This window comes from Bicyclus anynana, chromosome 5 (assembly GCF_947172395.1).
Source record: "Bicyclus anynana chromosome 5, ilBicAnyn1.1, whole genome shotgun sequence".
In the NCBI taxonomy this organism is placed as follows: domain Eukaryota; kingdom Metazoa; phylum Arthropoda; class Insecta; order Lepidoptera; family Nymphalidae; genus Bicyclus; species Bicyclus anynana.
In genome coordinates, this window is record NC_069087.1 from 12683329 (window position 1) to 12703382 (window position 20054).

The 20054-nt window shown below is 34.1% G+C and overlaps 2 protein-coding genes across 5 annotated transcripts in view; one reads left to right on the top strand and one right to left on the bottom strand.

Moving 5' to 3' along the window:
* Positions 1-3891, top strand: part of LOC112043738 (patched domain-containing protein 3) — a 56747-nt gene extending 52856 nt beyond the window's left edge. For both annotated transcript variants that reach the window (XM_024079283.2, XM_024079284.2), the window contains exon 11: positions 171-3891. In XM_024079283.2, coding sequence (XP_023935051.2) covers positions 171-1259 — 1089 coding nt within the window. In that variant the 3' untranslated portion in view covers positions 1260-3891. The remainder of the gene's footprint in view (positions 1-170) is intronic.
* LOC112043739 (telomere-associated protein RIF1) lies at positions 1807-19476 on the bottom strand. Of its 3 annotated transcripts, none has more exons than XM_024079286.2 (12): positions 19341-19476; positions 18120-18454; positions 17729-17965; positions 17215-17459; positions 16093-16873; positions 15501-15670; positions 14699-14924; positions 14150-14321; positions 11535-11755; positions 7319-10504; positions 6595-7233; positions 1807-6385 (listed from the first exon to the last, which is right to left on the bottom strand). In XM_024079286.2, the coding sequence occupies exons 2-12, from the start codon at positions 18354-18356 to the stop codon at positions 6203-6205; spliced, it is 6297 nt and encodes a 2098-aa protein (XP_023935054.2). In that variant the 5' UTR covers positions 18357-18454; positions 19341-19476; the 3' UTR covers positions 1807-6202. The 3 variants fall into 3 exon arrangements, with proteins under 3 accessions (XP_023935054.2, XP_023935053.2, XP_023935056.2); XM_024079285.2 differs by having other exon boundaries at positions 19322-19475; XM_024079288.2 differs by lacking the exon at positions 19341-19476 and adding an exon at positions 18989-19253.
* Between the last annotated feature and the right edge of the window lie 578 nt (positions 19477-20054).

Below are 20054 nucleotides of genomic sequence, written 5' to 3' on the forward strand. Positions count from 1 at the left end.
TAAAGCAATATAATATCAAGTTGTTTAAGGAATCTACTTTTTTAATGGCCACCTGTTGTATCCTTCTTCTATTTTTCTCTCGAATTTGTTTGTTATATTGTCTATTTCCCTGTTTTTTTGTGTACAAATAAAGTGTTAAAATAAATCTACATAATTTTATTTTTTTACAGTTCGAGCTTGTAAGGCCGACTTCAATACAGAATCTCTGTTATGGTGCACTGATGATGATGATAACATCCTTCATATTCATCCCCAACATACTGTGCTCCTTATGGGTAGCCTTTAGCATCATATCCATAGAAGTCGGCGTTGTGGGTTATATGGCCCTCTGGGATATCAATCTGGACTCGATATCAATGATAAACCTAATCATGTGCATAGGTTTCTCAGTGGACTTCACAGCTCACATCTGCTACGCGTACATGGCATCTAAAGCGAAACACCCTAAAGAAAGAGTCAGCGAATGTCTGTATTCTTTAGGATTACCGATCGTTCAAGGATCATTCAGCACAATATTGGGTGTCGTTGCGTTGCTCCTGGCCGATAGCTACATTTTCTCTGTGTTCTTTAAAATGGTGTTCATGGTTATCTTCTTTGGTGCAATGCACGGCCTCTTCCTCTTGCCCGTGTTACTATCTCTGTTTGGTCCAGGATCTTGTACCAGACATGAGAAAGATTTAAAAATATCGAAAGTCGAAAAGATATTTCCAAATCCGTACTGTTTACCCCATCCCCAACTAGTACTTAATGATCAGATTTACAATGGCAAGAATATAAGCCCGCATGGCGTTTACAAAATATACGGGGACGATAAAGATTTAGGCATAGGAACATCAGGCGAAGACACCAGTGAAAGTAGCTCGAATCAGTCACAAAGACGTCAGATCAGCGGTGACGAAAACACGAGAAAGAAATATGTGGATGGATGGAAGAAATACAATCAGAGTACAAGTCAATTCCAACCGTCCGGCGAGTTAGATTTGTATGGGCCGGAGACCGATCGGGTTTGGCACAGGCAGAGACGCGGAAGTAACCACCGCGAGCGTTTTGAAAACCTCAGAAGCCCTCCAGGGCACAGAGTCGAGGACCCTGTTATGGCTCGGAGAACAAGCGACACAGGTCCACAACGAGATGGTCCGTACAGAGTAATGCGAACGCACTCGCACCACAACATCCACAGGGCAAGAGCACCGAGACGCACAAACTCGCACCAAAATCTCGAACATTTAGACTACGTCGCAGAAATGCGATTTCCTTGACATTGACCGTACAACCTCTACTAGCTACAGGCGTTAAACCAAGTGCTCAATTGTGGACCAAAGTATTAAAATTTCTCTTGTGGACGAATAAAAACTGTATTCTCAGTGTTATTAGAACGTGTGGACAGTTAATTTAATAAGTCAATTTAGGATAAGAAGTTTTAAAATTGCTTTGCAACCTGTTGCTAGTTTGCAAATCATAAAATGATTGTGTTGATAAAAATGAAGAGTGCATAAGTGTCAAATGATAAATTTAAGTAAAAATTAAATATTGGTAAAATGTATATCTAGTATCTAAAGTAGAATTGAGGCAGGTTCAGCAGAGCCAACCATGGAAGGAAAAAAGCAAGAATAAAATAGCCCAAATGCTTGTTCACGCATAATGACGCTTGCGGCATACTAACGCCTATATGCGACGTTTTTTTTTTCATTAGAGCGCAAATATCACACAGCAGCAGAAAAGTTCAACCCTTCAGACACAGACCACCTATTAGTCCGTGCCTTTAAACTAACAAAATCATATTAATCTAAACATTTTTATTTGACATTAAAAATGTTTATATCCATGCGATATAAATGTTATAATTGTACTTTATTGATATTATTTAATGTCATCGGTAATAAAAATTGATTAATCTCAAAATCGCCAATTTCAGTTTATTTCAAAGGGCTCTTATTGCCATCATTAGTTTGAGATTGCGTTAAAAATGTTTGCAATTTCTGCTTACCGCGCAAACGCTTAGTGCTGCCGCTAAGTTGTGAACTTGCACTTAATATACTATCCTTTCTCACAAGTGACATAAATGTGTGTTTGTTTAGTTAAGAACTTGTTATATGATGTATTAACTTTGCTGTTCTTTCTGAGTTATAAATGCCTAGCCAATTGCTCAAAAATTGTTTTCTGGACAGTAACGTCATTAAAGTTCGTTCATTTTAACGAACTTCATATTCGTTTTAATAGGGTAATTCAACGCTAGGCCTATATTTGTATAATATTATTATAGGTATTTTATATTACAAACAAGACATAATGAAACTTAGCAATGTTTTTCATAATAATTTATTTAAACTTAAGTTCCTAAACATAACGTGTAAATTACATGATGTCAGTCATCAAACTTACACTAACTTAATATTGCAATAAATGCATTATTTCAAGATAAACGTCAAAGAAATGGGATTCATATCCCAGAATATGTTACTTTTATACAATTTTTACATGATTTTGGAAAAATGTATAACAATTTCGCATATTATATTACATTAATTCAAAGCTCACAATGTTTTTGAATATAGATGTAATTTTTTGTCATATAATATGCATATGCTAACAAATAGTTACAATAACGAATATTGATCGCAGATAACCGCGGCAACTGATATCTCGATAGAAACATTTCTGTAGTGTGATAATTATTTTTAGAAAACAATATAGGGAATGTACCTTAGAAAAATGTAAATATTGTGGGTATTTCAAGTATAAATCGTAATTATAAGTTTTCATTGATATACGAAGCTTTAACGTTACCTGTATTTTAGAGATCGCTGTATATAATTATATTATTTGTGATACATTGCCGATGCCATGTACCGTTCGAGAAAAGAATGATTTATGCTACGTGGCTGGAACGAGCCGTGCCCAGTTGTCTTTTGGTAATGACAGCCTTTTTGTCATTTGTGTTTGGCGCTGTAAATTTTAGTTCTGGTTTTAGCCGTGGAACTTCTTTTGTGGCGCAGTCTATTTTACACCTTAGACTAATTGGATATGGACTTGTTTCGCATCCAAATTCACCAACAAAATTGCATGTGGTTTTTGAAGAGGACGAGTTAAACTCACATCGATATAAAATATAAGAACTTTGTGTCTTTACACAACAACACTACACACACACAAACTATAAATTTACACACACTAATAAAATTTTAACGAACCCATCGTTTAATCTGGTTACACCGAATTATTTAGATTACTTGATCGATGTTTTGCTGTTCGGCTAAAGAATCGATTATTTTTAGATATTTTTTTTTTATTACAATCTAAGTAAGTTTAGAAATACAAATGAAACGTAACTCGTTACTAATAGTAAACATTTATTAGTAAACTAGGTGTTGATCATTTCTTACACGACGATTACAACAATGGAACATAAATTTCATAGAAAACGTTTTTATAAACGTGTTAGATCATTGATCTTGTACTTTGACAGAAGGATATTGTTTAGCGAGTCAGGTCCTGATCTAATTAGTCTAAGTATTACATCTAGCGTCTGTAGCACAGAAGGGCGTTCATGTTACGCGGGCCAAGACCGGGCCGATACCGTTCTATGGACTCTGAGATTTCTCTGGACTGGTATTATATGAATTTCATACAAAATATATGTAAAGTATGTAAAATAAGGTCTAGCATAAATCATCCTTTAAAAAAAATCAACCTTAATATCTATAAGCTATAACTACCTTACTATATTTTACAAAGAGCTCATTCATACAGTAACGATATTGCCTTGCATTTGTTGTTATTACAACCCCATTGTTATGTATGATATCGTGATCAGACACGATTGCAACTCATGACTGAATATTGTAAATATTTGAATTGTTTTATATAAAAATAAAATTAGTTTTGATAACATTTATTGCGTTTTAATTTGCATCATCCGTAAACGACATGACAATATATAAATGACACAATAAATATCAGTTGTACCTGGTTTTAAATTTCAAACAAACGAGCCATCAACAGTGGTGAAAAAATATCCTTGGCTGCCGTTTGGTTTGCATTTTTTTTCGTTACTACCCTACAATATTAAAGACTATAGCAATCATAAAACACGTGTTGCAGACTACGATATATTACGAGAGCCAGAACATTCTCATTTGGTAAAAGCTGAAAGTTGGTCAGCCCGTATTCCTACCATAACATAAATATAAAAAGTAAAGGAGATGGTCCATTTTAGGTCCACTCTTGTACCCCGTATCATTAAATTTAAAAAATACGGGGAAATTGTTGGGGAAATTCTAAATAAAATTAAAACCCAAATTTTCGAGTTATATCAAGATGGCGCCCTTAAAGCAACTATGACATGACATTTGACACCAAACGTCAAAACGACTATTGCGTTGAAAACCTCATCAATCCGCCATTGTTACCCATATTAGTGTTGCATTTCTTGGGAGATAAATAAATTAAATTCGTAGATTTGTGTAATCGAAAATAGTTAAAAATTTCATTTTCTATTATTTCTGCCAGGGTACAATGATCTAATCCTGGGCTCCTTACAATTATGGACCACCTCCTTTTATACTTAGACAATTACTCAGGATCAGAACCTTGAAACCTGAGTCGGATACAATCCTTGTGACATTTCCGAACATCGTTAAGCTGCGAAATACAAGATTTTAGGCATAACCGGTTACGCAGGAGCGCGGCGGTAGGTATACACCTCGCGCGCGATCCCAAGCCCACTCGAAGTCGCCTCACGCGTCTTAGTTTTTGTACAACCTGCGCGTAGGCAGTGGCGCGCACTTCATAGATGCAAAAATGCACTGCCTACCCTAAAGACTCAATATAAATCTACGTAGGACCACAGATTTAGTTGGACAAGGAATTTTCAAATTTTTATTTATAGTGCATAACATAGTTAAAAACCTCGTGCACGCCACCGCACCTTATTTCGGAAAAGTCATAAAGATTGCATTCGACTATACTTCCCAAATTCACCAAGACTCAAACTCCACACTTGCCTATTTATGGTAAGAACATGAGCTTACACCCTTTCAGCATTTATAAAATGAGGTAGATCAGATCACTCCAGCTCGAGTCCAATAGCGGGTCACCGCAACAGACAAATTCATACAAAATATAAGTATGTAGACAAATTTAAAATGCTTAGGGCTCACTTGCATCCTTGGGAAAGCCTAGCAAGCGAGACATACTATAATAAACTAAAACAAGATAGTATTATGATTATATTTTAGTAATGACGTTCATAAATCAATATATTAGCCTCATTTCCATATTTCTGTGTAACAGTATACAGAGAGTATATTTGTTCAGTTAGACAGAGAATATAAAAGAAAACAAAATTACTAGTTAGCTCTAGATTGACACATCAAAATTCGACATAATTGTTATGCTATGGTGGAATAGAATATTCAGATTGACCCATCAAAATCGACAATACTTGACTATGTGGAATATACGCAAACACAAACTTACACGGACGGCTAAATCCTACTTCCTTTTTTTGCTAGTCGGATAAAAAATTAGTCGATACAACCAATACGCATTCGTTGATAACTGAATTTAAAAATGCGTCGAATCGAGGTCAAATATTTTCGTCTCGAAAACTAAATAGTCATGAAAAGCTGACCGTATGGAAGATACGTAAACATTGTTATCATTTGCAATAGTATCAGCATATTCCTTATCTCCTTGACTTTAATTATAGGTCCAAATCAAACTAACATTTTACTCCGAAACTATTTAGTCACTGGCACCAATTCCAGGCTTCATTAAATTGTAAATCAATTGGGAGATACGTCCGGACGTCATGCTGGGACGCGACAGTCACACACAAAAGCAGCTAATAATACAACCGGTCGTAACGCTGTAAATTGAGTAGCTAGCTTTGATGGTATGGAAATATGCACAATGTCCTGCAAATTGCGTGGTACATTATCTCGTTCCGAAGCTCAACAAATTGTTCAACAATCTCTCGTCACGAGACGTCTCGTGTAGCGAATCCTAAGCCTACCACAAATATTAATATAATAAAAATCATTTACACCCCACAATACATTCGTAAATTTCATAAAAACAAATACAACCATAAAATCAATTTAATGGTCAAATATTAAAACTTAAAGTCAAAACAAAAAAAAAACATACATACAGCCGAACGTAGAACCTCCTCCTTTTTGGAAGTCGGTTCAAAAGAAACCTATTTTAGTAGTCTATGTTTGTCATGTAATTGGGATAGCAAACTGATGCAGAATGACATGAGATCATCATATTGCAAGGTGTTGACCATTTTGTCCTTTAGAATGGACAACATATTATGTATGTCGTCTCCGTTACTTATCTTCTCCAATAATGTATCACATAATTCAACTACATCTGGCTCCTGAAAATAAATAAAGTTAAGTTACAAACTTAATCTATACTAATGTTATAAAGCTGACGAGTTTGATTGTTTGCTTGAACACGCTAATCTCAGGAACTACTGGTCAGATTCGAACAGAGTTAGATAGCCTATTTATTGAGGAAGGCTATAAGCCAAAAAAGATTTTTGCATTTATAAATTTATGTATGAATTATAAAACAATAACATACCTGTGTCTTTGTGCAATTATTTTCAATATTGTCATTCGACTCACTGACAGCTACTTCAGAGTTAGGGGTTATTTCCTCACTAACCTTATTCTCACTAATCGTTGATAAATATTTTAACAAAGCGGTCTTTGCGACCTCAACTTTGGGTGCCTTAATGCAAAGCCGATTGACCTCTAGCTCAGTCATCTTCGCCAAGTCCCCAATAGTCTCCACTTTACCTTCAAAATCTTTTACCAATAGGTCTTTCATTGCAGGTGATGACAGCTCTGCTGCTATGTATTTTATTTGCTCTTGACAGTCAACAAGTTCCTTGCAAATTGGTTCCGTATCATTCAAGTCGCTGGGTTTGATCACTTCTACGACTGGCGTATCCTCTAGAGAACTCATTTCCGTGTCGTCAGTCATAATTTGGGTTTCGTTTGCCTCAGAGAAACTTTCAACAGCTTTCGTTAATATGGACTCCAATTTAAAAGCGTTGTCCAATCTTTTAACTGATTTTATCGCTGTTTGTGCGCGCGCCTGCCTTTCTAATCGTTTGGCGGCTGAATTTTGTGGAGACCGAACTATGTTAGGTTCTAAATACTTTTTCACGCAAATAGTTGTGGAGACGGGAGGATCGTGGAAACTCACACGTTTTCTCTAAAATAACAAAACAGAGTAAGGAAATTTAATCACAAAATAAGTACAATATAATAAAGGTTAAGAAAAATAAATTGTTACTTACTTTACTTGCCGGTGACGCAGTGGCTTCATCTGTGATGTCCATTAATTTTCTTTTTAAAATAGGTCCAGAAGGACTGCAGTCTGTAGCAGGCAAACTTCTTTCAAATTTGAGAAAATTATTGCTGTCATCAGTATCATTTATGTTATCGTTGTTTTCTCCACTAGTACTATTATGATATAGAGCTTTTAAGTTTCTTTTCACAGATGTATTAAGTGAAGGACTCCTTTTAGATTCTTCAGCTTCTGTGGGCTTCTCTGATGTCATCAACGTTTGTAATCTATCTGGTACACACAGGCCTAACATTTGTGCCGCTCTACCACCGGGTCTCATTGTGGGTCTATTTCTTTTCAATGACAAAGCTGAACTAGGGCTTGTATTCTTTATGGAAACTTCTTCCCGTGGCGGTGATAAGTCTCTCTTATCGGGTGACAGTTTGTCTTCCGTGAACACTTCAGGGGATTCGCAAATTTCAAACGGTTCACCATTGCTTTGTACTGGTGAAGTTAGTTTTATCAAAACATAATCGCTACTGGTTTCACGTGACGGCGATTCATGTTCTCGAACGGGGCTCATTGATTTTATTGGCGATATTTGTAATGTGTTATCGAAAAAGTCCTTTTTTCGTTGTTCATTATTACATGAAGAACTAGAGTCCTCCTTCTCGACATCCATTAACACAGATGCAGATAAAGTTTCAGTTAAATCTTCAGCCGTTGCTGTTGGTGACACATTAACGTCATTGTTCACGGCCATAGTTGCTGTAGTTTTGTCATTTATATCACTTGTTTTGGAAATATCAACAACTTGTGCATTTTCTTCTGCACCAAACAAATAGGATACATTCGTTTTCAAAAACGTGTCAGGATCAACAGGCTGTGTATCGGCATCAGGCGTATTTTGAGTGTCCTTTCCTAAGGAAACAAGTCCAGCATTTTCAACAATCGGAATATCAGCACCTTCATTTAAATCAATTGTTTCTTTCAAGTCAGTACAATTTACAGGTTGTGTATCCATTTCTTCAGTAAGGTTAGCCAAGTTTGTCTTATTAGAAGATAATTCAATATCACTGTTACCTTCTATATTTGTTATATCTATATCAACTGGAACATCTGTAAAATCTTGCGTCCCTGTAAGCGTTAAAAGTTCGACATCGTGTACAACGACCATAGGCATCTTTTTCAACTGTTCTTGGGGTTTGAAAGGTTTAACAGATATTGTAGTGACAGTTGAATCTTGAGAACTTTCTATAAAATCTTGTGATGCAGAAATGTCCTCTTTGTTTTGACTATCTGTCACTGAATTTCCCTTATCTTTATCTTTTACTTTTTTTTCTAATTTACTGCTTACTTTTCTTTTAGGTTTAGCATTATCTGAATTAAATGATAAACGTTTCTTCCTGGGAGAGTTTACCAAAGACTTTCTCGTGGACCGCTTTTCAGATTGAGCTTTCAAAAATGGATGCCCTTCAACCATGTCGATTGCCAATTCTCTCTCAATACGGGATTTGTATATTTTTTTATTTGAATGTACTTGCTTGTTTGACAATTTATCGACATTGTTACTGTTATCACCAGAACAGGTCGGTTCTTCTATACCATCCTTGCATATTTGTATAATATCAGGTTCACTTTTTTCTTTTTCATTAGCATCTCCTATTTCAGAGTTAGGTGTAAACATATCATTATTTTTGTTACTAGGTCTTATCAAATCATTTTTATTATTATTGGTTTTGTGTGGAACTGAAGGCTCTTCATCTTTGTCGTCAATAGATATTGTTTCCGTTGGAGTGGGGTTAATATTATTTATATCATGAAGTCTGGAAATGTTGTCTATTGGTTTATTATTTTCATTTATCAGCACATTTGATATATTTGCTTTAATTGAATCATGTTCATGTTCTTTTTTGATTATTAACGTTCGATTTGCAGTAACATAATCACTGGTGTCACTAGTATTGTCTTCTGATTTGTTATTTTCATTGCGGTTTGGAGAATCGATACCGTTAATAATAACTGAAGAATTTTTAATGGAGTTATCTATCAATTTACGATGTTTTACATCTTGATCTTGTTCTACTTCATTTTTTTCACCTTTACTTAAAGTATCCACGTTATCATTACTGTCAGCACCATTATCGACTGTAATTAATGAATTCCGTCTTTTTCCCAAAGAGATCAATTGTAAGTCATCGAACTTTTTAGGCTTCCTTTTTACTCGTGAAGGTCTATCTGAATTAATTTGTGAAGGTGCAGAATTTGTGACATTCGTACACGGCCTTTCTTTGTTACTTAAAGGAGTTTTTAGGAGGTTTTCTGTACTATTGGAAATTATAACATTGGAGTCATGATTTAAATTGGAATTTTCCATCAAATTACGCATATTACGAAAAACCCGATCTTTCAATGCCATCCGCGGAGATTTAGAATCTCTAACATTAGTTTTTACTTTCTTTGTCTTATTGTTTTCAGGTTTATCATTATTAGCGTTTATCTGCTTTTCATTATTTTGTAATATGACATTTGATTCTGGTTTGACAAGGACATTTTCTATTATTTTGGGTATAAACTCAGAATTAGGAATATTTTTAAGGATCAAAGAAACATCCTCATTATCCACCGTATTTGTCGATTTACTTGAAGTAGTATTTGTGTCTTGTGAATCTGTTTTCCAAGTTGTTAATTTAAACTGATCTTGTGACTGAGACAGATCTTGATATAACGCTGGTATATCTTCTCTTTTTCTTTGTAGTTTTTCTTTCTGATTATCTGTTAATTTTCTAGGATTGAATTTCCAGTTTGATTTAACAACTACAAACTCTTCTCCGTTTTCCACTACAGTATTTATTATACTTGCTTCTTTTTTTATTTCTTTTCCAACTTTACCACTTGGAATTGTAAATTTATCTATTTCTGCTTTTTGATTCTGGGTTTGATTTGGAGTACTCGATTCGCCAACAATATCAAATGCTTGTAAAACTTCTCTAGCAATATGATCCGGAATGTCTTTATTTGATGATAATTTATAAATGGATAAAATATGTTTCTTAAGCATTTTTTCATGTTTGAAATATGGTGCACATTCTTTCAACTGATCTACTAGTTGTGATTTTAGTTTTGTGTTGACCTCTAAGCTCAAGGTAGCTTGTAATGAATTAAAAATATTTTCCAGATTTTTAACGAGATTAACCTGAAACAATAAACAATGTTTATTATTTATTTGGAAAAATCAACAACTACATTATTGCTAGTCCTTCTTAGGTTAGTAAATGGTAAACATGCACAGCTATTTAGTATATAATAATTATGTCAATGGTAATGAATGTCACCTTTTCCACTATTATTACTTGTATTTATATTATATATATCAAGTTCTAATTGCAAAACCGTAATATTTAAAATAAAGACATCTGCTTTTTCCTCTATTCAAGCATGTACTTTTTAAAACAATGTAAAAAAAACAAAGCCTAAGCATACATAAAAATGTTAAATGTGCATGGTAATTCATATATGACTTCTTTGTGATAGCTCTAAAATAGCTAATGGATAGGTAACCAGATTTTATGTCGACAATCTTTGGGTTCAATCCACAGTTGTAAAACTATTTTCGTAGACAATCCAGTCTATAGAATTAATTGTAGGGGAAAAGGAAACTGGTCATATCAATAATCTTTACTAATATTAGTATATTATAATCATGCTAATATTATAAATTCGAACGAAAAACTGTTACCTTTTTACTGAACTGATTCGGATGAAAATTGGTATAGGGATAAATAGGACCTTGGAGCAGAACATAAGCTGCATTTTATACTGGAAAAATCCATTATAGCGCTGTCGTAGATACTCAAGGAGGTATACCAAATTTAAGTCCAATCATGTAAACAAATGCAATTAGACGGCAAAAGCTCAAAATATAAATATATAAAGATGTCACAGTGTTGCAGTGGTATGCGCAGTGGAGTGGACAAGACTTCGGCCGTGGCTAGTTACCACCTTACCGACAAAGACGTACTGTAAAGCAATTTAGCGTAGCGTACGATGTCGTGTAGAAACCGAAAGGGGTGTGGATTTTCATCCTCCTCCTTACAAGTTAACCCGCTTCCATATTAGATTGCATCATCACTCACCATTAGGTGAGATTGTAGTCAAGGGCTAAAGAGTAAAAAAAAGCATTGTTTGAATTACAGTAATGAAATGCAAAATTATTAATTACTTACATTATCAGTTTGTTCCTTCATCATTAAACTGTATACTTTCATTATGTTGTTAATAATAGATATTATTTGTTCTGCTATCTTGATATTTTCACTATTTTTCAATCTATTCAGAATCATAATTATAATACTAGAAAGCGATGGAATTATTTCTTCCATTTGTTTTCCATTCATATTACCCGTCGACGAAATAATTAATGTTAACTCTTCAGACAAATCAGTATCTAAAAAATAATGAGACACTATACAATGACATACCAACAGTGATATATATATAAATGGTAAGGTTTTGAGCAATATCATATTACTAAAGATACATCACATTACTACCACAGTGATTAAGCCTTACCCAAGTTGCCACATTGTAATTAAATTGTACAATATCCTTATAAATTTCTGTTTTAAAACTCATAATCAGAAACTTTTATATAAGCAAAAAAATATTGAAGATATTACTAAACTGTTACATTTAAAAATTCAATAAAAAAAGATAAATTACTTAACAACAAAAAAAAATTGTCAAAAATTCAAAAGAAATAACAAAAAAATTACAAATTAACTATGAATGAATTTATGTTACACAAAGTTATAGTTTATCTGGATTTTTTTTTATTAAAATAAATTTATTAATAAAATGTAAAAATTTAGTTATTTATCATCTATGTCTCATTGGTTTTACAATGGTCTGTAGATAACAGCTAAAGCCACCAAGATTGCAATGAGCGGGTCGTGGGTAATCTCTAGCTTATTTCACTGTTAGCAGTGATTTCAGCACGCCTTTCTAATCATATATTGCTCATTTATATTATATTTTTAAATAACATCAATAAAAGTAAGTGCTAAACTCCGCGCCACGAAAGAAATCCCGCGGCTAAAACCTGAACTAAAATTGACATGGCAAATGACAATAAGGCAGCCATTACCAAATACAATGATCACCATTTAGACATTAGCACCGCAACTATGGGACTTGTTTCGTGGCGCAGAGTATAGTCAAATACCAAGTGACATAAACCATAGTTTATTCAAAATATTTTTAATCTCTATTTACGTTAAAATGACACCTGCAATCCGCACTACACTATAATAATAAAGACTAACTACGAAAAAAATATTGGTTAATATTTTGCGACCAAAAACGTCCCCACTCAATTAGTGTCAAACACAACTTCTTGGCACTCCATTCAAGTAGTCACATTTGCAAATTCAACCTTAAACTCAATCTTCAAGGTTGAATTTACTCTGATTTTGGGATTTTATTGAATACTAGCGGACGCCCGCGACTTCGTCCGCGTAAATTTCGATGTCAATACTACCCCTACCCTACCCTACCCCACCCTACCCCTACCCTACCCCAAACCTACTCCTACCCTACCCCTACCTTACCTACACCCTACCCCCATCCTACCCCTTCCCCCATCCTACTCTTACCCTCCCCGTACCCTATCCCTTTCCTACCCCTATCTCACGCCTCTCCTACCCCTACCCTACCACTTCCTTATCCTACCCGTACCTCTACCCTACCACTACCCTACCTCTACCCCTACCCTACCACTACCCTAAACCCGGCCCTAAACCTACCCTACTCCTACACCACCCCTACGATTCCCTACCCGTACCCTACCCTTAGCAAAATCGGTCCAGTCCTTCGAGAGTGGTGGTATGACCAAGAGAAATAGAGACTTCTATGCTAATAATATAAAGAGGTAAAGTTCGTGTGGTTGTAGGAGGTAATCTCTGGATCTACTGGACCGATTTGGAAAATTGTTTTACCAAAAGAAAGCTACATTATTTGCGAGTGTCATAGGCTATGTTTGATCCCCATATTCACACGGGAACGGGAACTACGTAAATGAAAGCGCCGGGCGTCATATAGCGGAATTTCTGCGTCTTTTAGAAATTTTGTATTATCTCCGAAACTATTTAACTAATTAACATACTGTAAAGGGCAAATCTTATCTCCATAATATCCTTGTGATTATTAAATAATTTATTTTGATAAGGATTTAAGTTAAGTAGCATAAATAATGACGCAAACCTAAGTATATAAAATTTATAATTTTTAAAACACAAAAGGTACTATATCTGCTAATATATAGAAGATAGATATATGGTGTCGCGGACTTTTTTGTAGAACTTTTAAAGATACATAAAGTCTCCATACATTAATTTCAATTTTACACAATAGTTAAGGCAGCGCATGCGAATATGTCTGTTTAAGAGAATTTTCAGTCCGACCTGTATGACAAAAACTGTGATAACTCGGCTAATATATATGATACCAATATAAAATATTGCCTATAGCACTCCCTGATAATGTAGCATTCTACTGGTGAAAGAATTTTTAAAATCGGACCAGTAGTTCCGAAGATTACCCCATTTAAAAAATGTGACAAACTTACAAACTTTACCTCTTTATAATATTAGTATAGATTGGACTATATTTAAAGGCCTTTAGGTATAATTTTCTTTACCAATAATTCTAAAACTGTCAAAACAAAATTGGCCAGTTGTCAATGTGGTTATGTCAAAAAATTTATTAGGTTCATTTTCTTACAAAAAAAAAATGGAAAATATTTGGATTTTGATTTCATACATTTTAACATCATGAAACAAACCTTCCTTCTGTAGTTTTTGTTGCAGTATAGCGATTGTAGTAATCGAAATAAATACACATGACTGTTGATCCACACTCTGGCCCATTAATTTGACAACCTCATTGTCAAATGATTGTTCCAACATTGGCCTTAGATTGTGTAGCTGGTGCCAAGCAGCTGTTGCTTCCTCTATCTAAAATAAGAAATTATAATATAAAACACTTTTTTATCTTTGAATTCTACTCAAAATCCAATATTATAAATGAAACCCATGAGGAACAACTATTTAAAGATCATTTCAAAGCTGCAGAGGTAAGCTTTTTTAATCCTAGTGACTTAGTACATATTTCTACCAAACCTTGGTCATACAGGCTTTAACTTTCATACATGGCTTGAATTAATACATCATCGGGTTAGCACCGCCTTCAAACTGATCAGTAGGTAATATGATAATGATAATGTAACATAATTTGATGTTATTTTTCGCTTATTAGTTAAGTCGGTATGTTTTATGTTTTTGAAGTCGGTTGTATTTTTTATTAATTATTTTTTTAATAACTAGCGACTTACTGTAACAAAATTGTTCATATGCTTCAATGGCCAGAGCAGCACTTTGGTAAGCACGTTTGGACACCATCTGTCACAGGACCTGATCGACTCGGCCAGGGCAGTCCACTGAACCATGCTGTGGGACGGCAATGTCTTCACATACCACTCAATCTTTTTGGTCGATGTTTTAATGGAATCTTGCATCATCCAATTAGTTAGTAATTTTAAATTGTTTATAACTGTACGCCTGAAACAAGAGTTTTATTGATTAATTTCTTTTTGTTCACTCACTTACAGTATGAGGCTTAATATAGATCAATGATAAAGCGGTCAGATTCATCACCAATGGGTGGTGGTTCAATCCCTGACCCATTGGACTATTGTCGTACCCTCTCCTAATGCAGTCTTTCCCGACTAGTTGGTGGGGAATAGGAATATTGGTCATATTCAAAATCTATGGCAAATATTCTAATAGTGATACTAGCGGACGGATTTTGTTCATCATAGTTGTCATTATATTCAGAAATCAATTAAAAATATAAAAAAAACACATACAGATAAAGTAATAATGTGACAAAACATACGTTTAAACTATCAAACACTTATCTGGAGCACTGGCCCTTATTATCCATCTTTACAAACAAACATATTTATATAATTATTTTTTTTTAAAGAATATCAGGAAGGACTGCTAGGAATGGGTGGGACAATGTACTAACCGGGCAGGGATCGAACCACCACCCCTGGGGGATAAGTCTGACCGCTCTTACTGTTGAGCCATTAACACTTCCAGAGGTATTAGTAGTAGAAAGGCAATACAAACCTGTCTTCCACATTGTTGAGCTCCAGCTTATTGAGTACATTGATAATTTTGTATGCCGGTGCGTTTTGTTCATCTTTCGACTTCATCAGTGATTGAATCTTCTCATTATTCTCAAACAATGTTGGTGTCAACAAATTTACAATCACACTTATAAATCGACCATCATAGTCCTGAAATTTAGACATAAGATACAAATTAGGACCAGTCTCATTTTACAGTAGTTGGTGTGCTCTTCAGTATTTGCATCACGAGATATCTCGTGAACGAGAAAGACATATTGTCAACCAATAGGGGAAAAATCGAGAATATCATTTTATCTTTGCAATGATGCAAAAAAAAATGTCCTGCAAACTGCATTTGTGACAGAGATTTCAGTAACTTTGTGGACAGGTTTAAGTTATATTTATTGCATAGTTTTAACAAAGAAATAGTAGTTTTGGACTATTAAAAAAATTAATTTTTTCAAACCAGTTAATTAATATAAACATTTCAATATTTTTAAAAAAAAAAAAGAATATTTGCCATATATTTTTTTTTTAATATTTTTTTGAAATTCAATAATATAAGTAGGTATAATAATTTCTATTAATACCTTTGTTATCCAATCCAACAATAATAGTGTTTCATTAAAAAGATCTCTTCTTACATTGTTCTCTGGTAAATCACCTATCGTCAATATGAATGATTTCCAAACACACTTGATTTGTACATCAGAAATTTGATTCTGTTGCCTTAATTTTTGTTCTACACAAATTTTTGTAGCACTTCCGAGGTAATTAATCCATTTTTTCCAATAATTTACCAATAGTGATGTATTAAAAACCGTTACATTCAATTTCGGCAACGGAACACATCCTTCACATTCTGTGTGTCCGACTATATTAATAAATGCTTCAACACATCGAATTTTAACCTTTTCAGAAATCTTTCCTGGTGTGAAAACATTCCCTGGCATTCCAAAACAGAAATTTAGGAAGGGCATGAGTATAACTTCCAAGAATTTATCTATTTTACTTTCAAAACTCCTAATCAAATGCCACCAAGTGTTAAATTTTGCCAGCACTATTTCCTCTACCCTCGCATTGTTAGCTGTGAGAGGTACCATCAGAAGTTTTAACCTTTTTTTGAGCATAGCCTCATTAGTTTCCTTAGAGAAGACATTTATTAAAGCATCCCAACATAGGAAAGCTCTGCGCCTCTCCGCAATGTCCATTTTGAAGGCCATCTCTACACACCCCAGCAATACATTGATAGGACTAGCAGTTGCAATGCTTATTGTTATTTGATTTTTTAGCAATTTTATGAAAATTATCCACAATCTATGCCAATAATCACAGCCTTTTTCTAAGATGTCTTTAATTAGGGCTGGATACCTAAAAATATGTATATCAATTAATATTAATATGCATACAATAAGTTCTATAGTTGTTTTGGACTATGAAAATTATTAAATAAAAAAAATTACATTTATATAAACCATGAAGAACTAAAATTTTAATATAAACCACAGCAATTTCATGAGAATAACATAAATAAACTAGCTTATTCTTTTTCAAATTCAACACTCCATAGCTCCAGCACATAATATGTGATGTCTATAAATATCTACAATAATAATCTGCCACACGACACAACGAAATTTTAAAACATATAAATAAATACTTATTAAATTCATAAAAAATGTTTGAGCAATAGATGGTCTGTCCCACCATACCTTATTGGTGTATAAATATTTTCAAACACTTTAAGCCAATGTTCATTCTTTTGATAATCATATTTTACAAGTTCATCTGTCAACAATTCCAGGCTCTCCAATATTGCCATGTTTTTTGTTTCAGTCGTCATTTGAACTACAATTGGAATAAATTGTGTAAACCAGACATCAATTCCATGTTGTACAAATGTTGCTTTTTCATTTGTGGGTAGTATTTTGAGGAGCTTTCCTATTAGAATTATGGGCTGAAAATAAATTGTAATTAATTGTAAGCAACAATTACTTTTAACAAAATAATCCACAATAACATAATTATTTTTTTATAATTTGTTATTGTTTTATTAGTTATAAATTTATTTATTTTCAACATTTTATTCTTCATCCATTTCATTTTATTAAAAAGTAGTTTTGCTTAGCAAGTTATTATTTAAGTTGCTTTGTGGAATTTCATTTAATAGCAAAATAATTCAATTATTATTCACTATTCAAAATAATTATGTATAAATTGACTTACCATAACCCTGATTTCATGTGGTATCAATTGCTGATTGTATAATTTAAGAAGTTCTAATATTTCATCTGAATGGTTTACACATAGACCAACAAGAGTTTCATCAGGATAAGAATTAAGAGTCTCAAAGCAAAGAGTCTTCAATGCTTCAACAGTAGTGCATAATGCGGAGGTTTTAAGTAAATTTACTAATGCTGCTGCTGAAGGTACAAAATTAGGTGATGAGGAGCATTGTCCGTTCTGCAAAAAAAAAAATATCTTGATTCTTACACATTTTTTTTTCGATTTCACCTGTATGCCTAAATGGACAATATACACTTACAGCGTCCAACATTCATTTTCATTTACATTGTAACCTACTATAGTTTTTGAAACTCTTCAAAAATAAACTTACCTTTGTTTTTGTAATTAGTGTTGTAATAATTTTTATAGTATGCGCTGCATACTTCAAGTCTTCGATCCCATCTCGAATACATAGTGACAACAACTTTTCCGCTGATTGTGCAGTAATTTGATCCACTGCATCTAATGTGTTTTGCAGAGTTTTATAATTTTGTATGTTGAGTGTGTAGTCTTCCAAATCATTGACTACTACCAACAGATCACGCTCTGTCATGCACTCTTCAGGCATGACTCAATAATAAAATTTAAAAGTACAATATTTGATTGCTGTTACAACTATTTAATAAGCTAGGCGACTAATTCAAGAAGGCAAGGTCCAAAATTGATCTGAAAAAAATAATTGTTTTAATTACTTTAATGTCATTGACAGTCTTCTGTGCAAAGCCTGTTTTGATGAAAACAGGCCACCACTACACATTATGCACAGTTGTAATGTGTAACAGAACAACAAGCAACCTATCTAAGTTCCTCAGTGACACTCAATAAGACTATCGGCAACCTGGGCTGGGAGTGAATCCAGTGGGGACCTACACAGAAGGATCTGTGTCCGTCATGCACAATGGCCAATCATATGGCCAAGTGTGGAAATGGCCCAGAAGGAAGAAGAAGATGACATGATGTCAAATATGTGTTTAGTGTTGGCTGGAGTGTATCCTATGTGGACCAGCACCAAATGGACCTACATACAACAGCAAAGCTTTAATGGCCAAGTGCAGAAAAGGCCTATGAAAAATGATGTGTCTAGATTAGAAAATTACTACTTGTAGCTAATAGCTAGAGTGCCACAAACATATCTGGCCTGGTTATTTAATTATTATTTAAATAATAAATCAGTCAAAATAGTCTTTCCTAGTAACTTACAAAATCGTACGTAACGTTCGGTGGGCGAATCCGACACGGACTTGGCTTGTTTAAAACAGTACTGTTTCACAAAACATTTATTTGTTACCTGCGGTGCAAGGTTAAAGATTTGGTTTTACATATTCTAACAGAAGTGCACTCAACTACTGTCAATTACGAGTGAACACTCGTAAGGCAATCACATTAACGACTAATAATATTTTGTATAGGTACTCATATTCTGGTACTGGTACAATTATGCCGGGCATAAAGCATCAAGGCGTCCAGCGACAAACAAACAGTACTATTTATTCACTAAACCATCATCGAAGCAATCTACAAAACTAAACTAACCTTAACCACTAAATATTACCGTTTATTAGAAAACGCACAATAATTATTGCGATAAATTCACTTTTAGACTAAGCATGTACTTTTTTTAATTTACAAAACTTGAAGTCGACGACAAAAAACAATAATTGTTTGACAATTGACATTTGACATTCTTATTCTTGACATTTCACGCAATTATGGCGCGAACCAGTGTTGCCAACCATAAGAAACTGAGACAAGCCAGTTTGACATTACATTGCAGAATAAAATTGTAGAACTATTTAAAGATGAAAAATAGAAACTTTCCATCAAATAGAATGAAAAATTCTTTGACACCTATATATAAATTTAAACAATTATTATTTATCTAAAGCGCACACAAATAAAAACCACAGACTAAAGATTCCAGCGTAGAAAGATAAGAATCTAGACAGTGATTATCGTTCCGTTGTATGTCTACTGTCAGCTTTTGTCCCAGCACCTGTAACCAAGTGGCACGTCGATTCTCTTTCTACGATCGCATACGCTTCGAAAACTAAAAAAATGTACTTATTTATAGAAATGACATTTGCTATCGACAGGTCACGTGATCAAGATCTGTCAATCCCATACATTTCTCTACTTTTCAAAGAGTATGCGATCGTAGAAAGAGAATCGCCGCCGTGCCACTTGGCTACATACAGGGGCTAGTCTGGTCCTGCGTAACTTCCTCAAATCTCTTTCAGCTCGGAACCAAAGACAGGAATTCGACGGC

Bases quoted from the DNA above. Each gene is read 5' to 3' on its own strand.
- LOC112043739 (XM_024079286.2), bottom strand. From the start codon at position 18,356: ATGCCTGAAGAGTGCATGACAGAGCGTGATCTGTTGGTAGTAGTCAAT. The intron at 17,460-17,728 runs GTAAGTCAATTT...ATTTATTTTCAG, and splicing joins CACATGAAATCAGGGTTATG to CCCATAATTCTAATAGGAAA. The intron at 16,874-17,214 runs GTATGGTGGGAC...ACATATTTTTAG, and splicing joins AATATTTATACACCAATAAG to GTATCCAGCCCTAATTAAAG.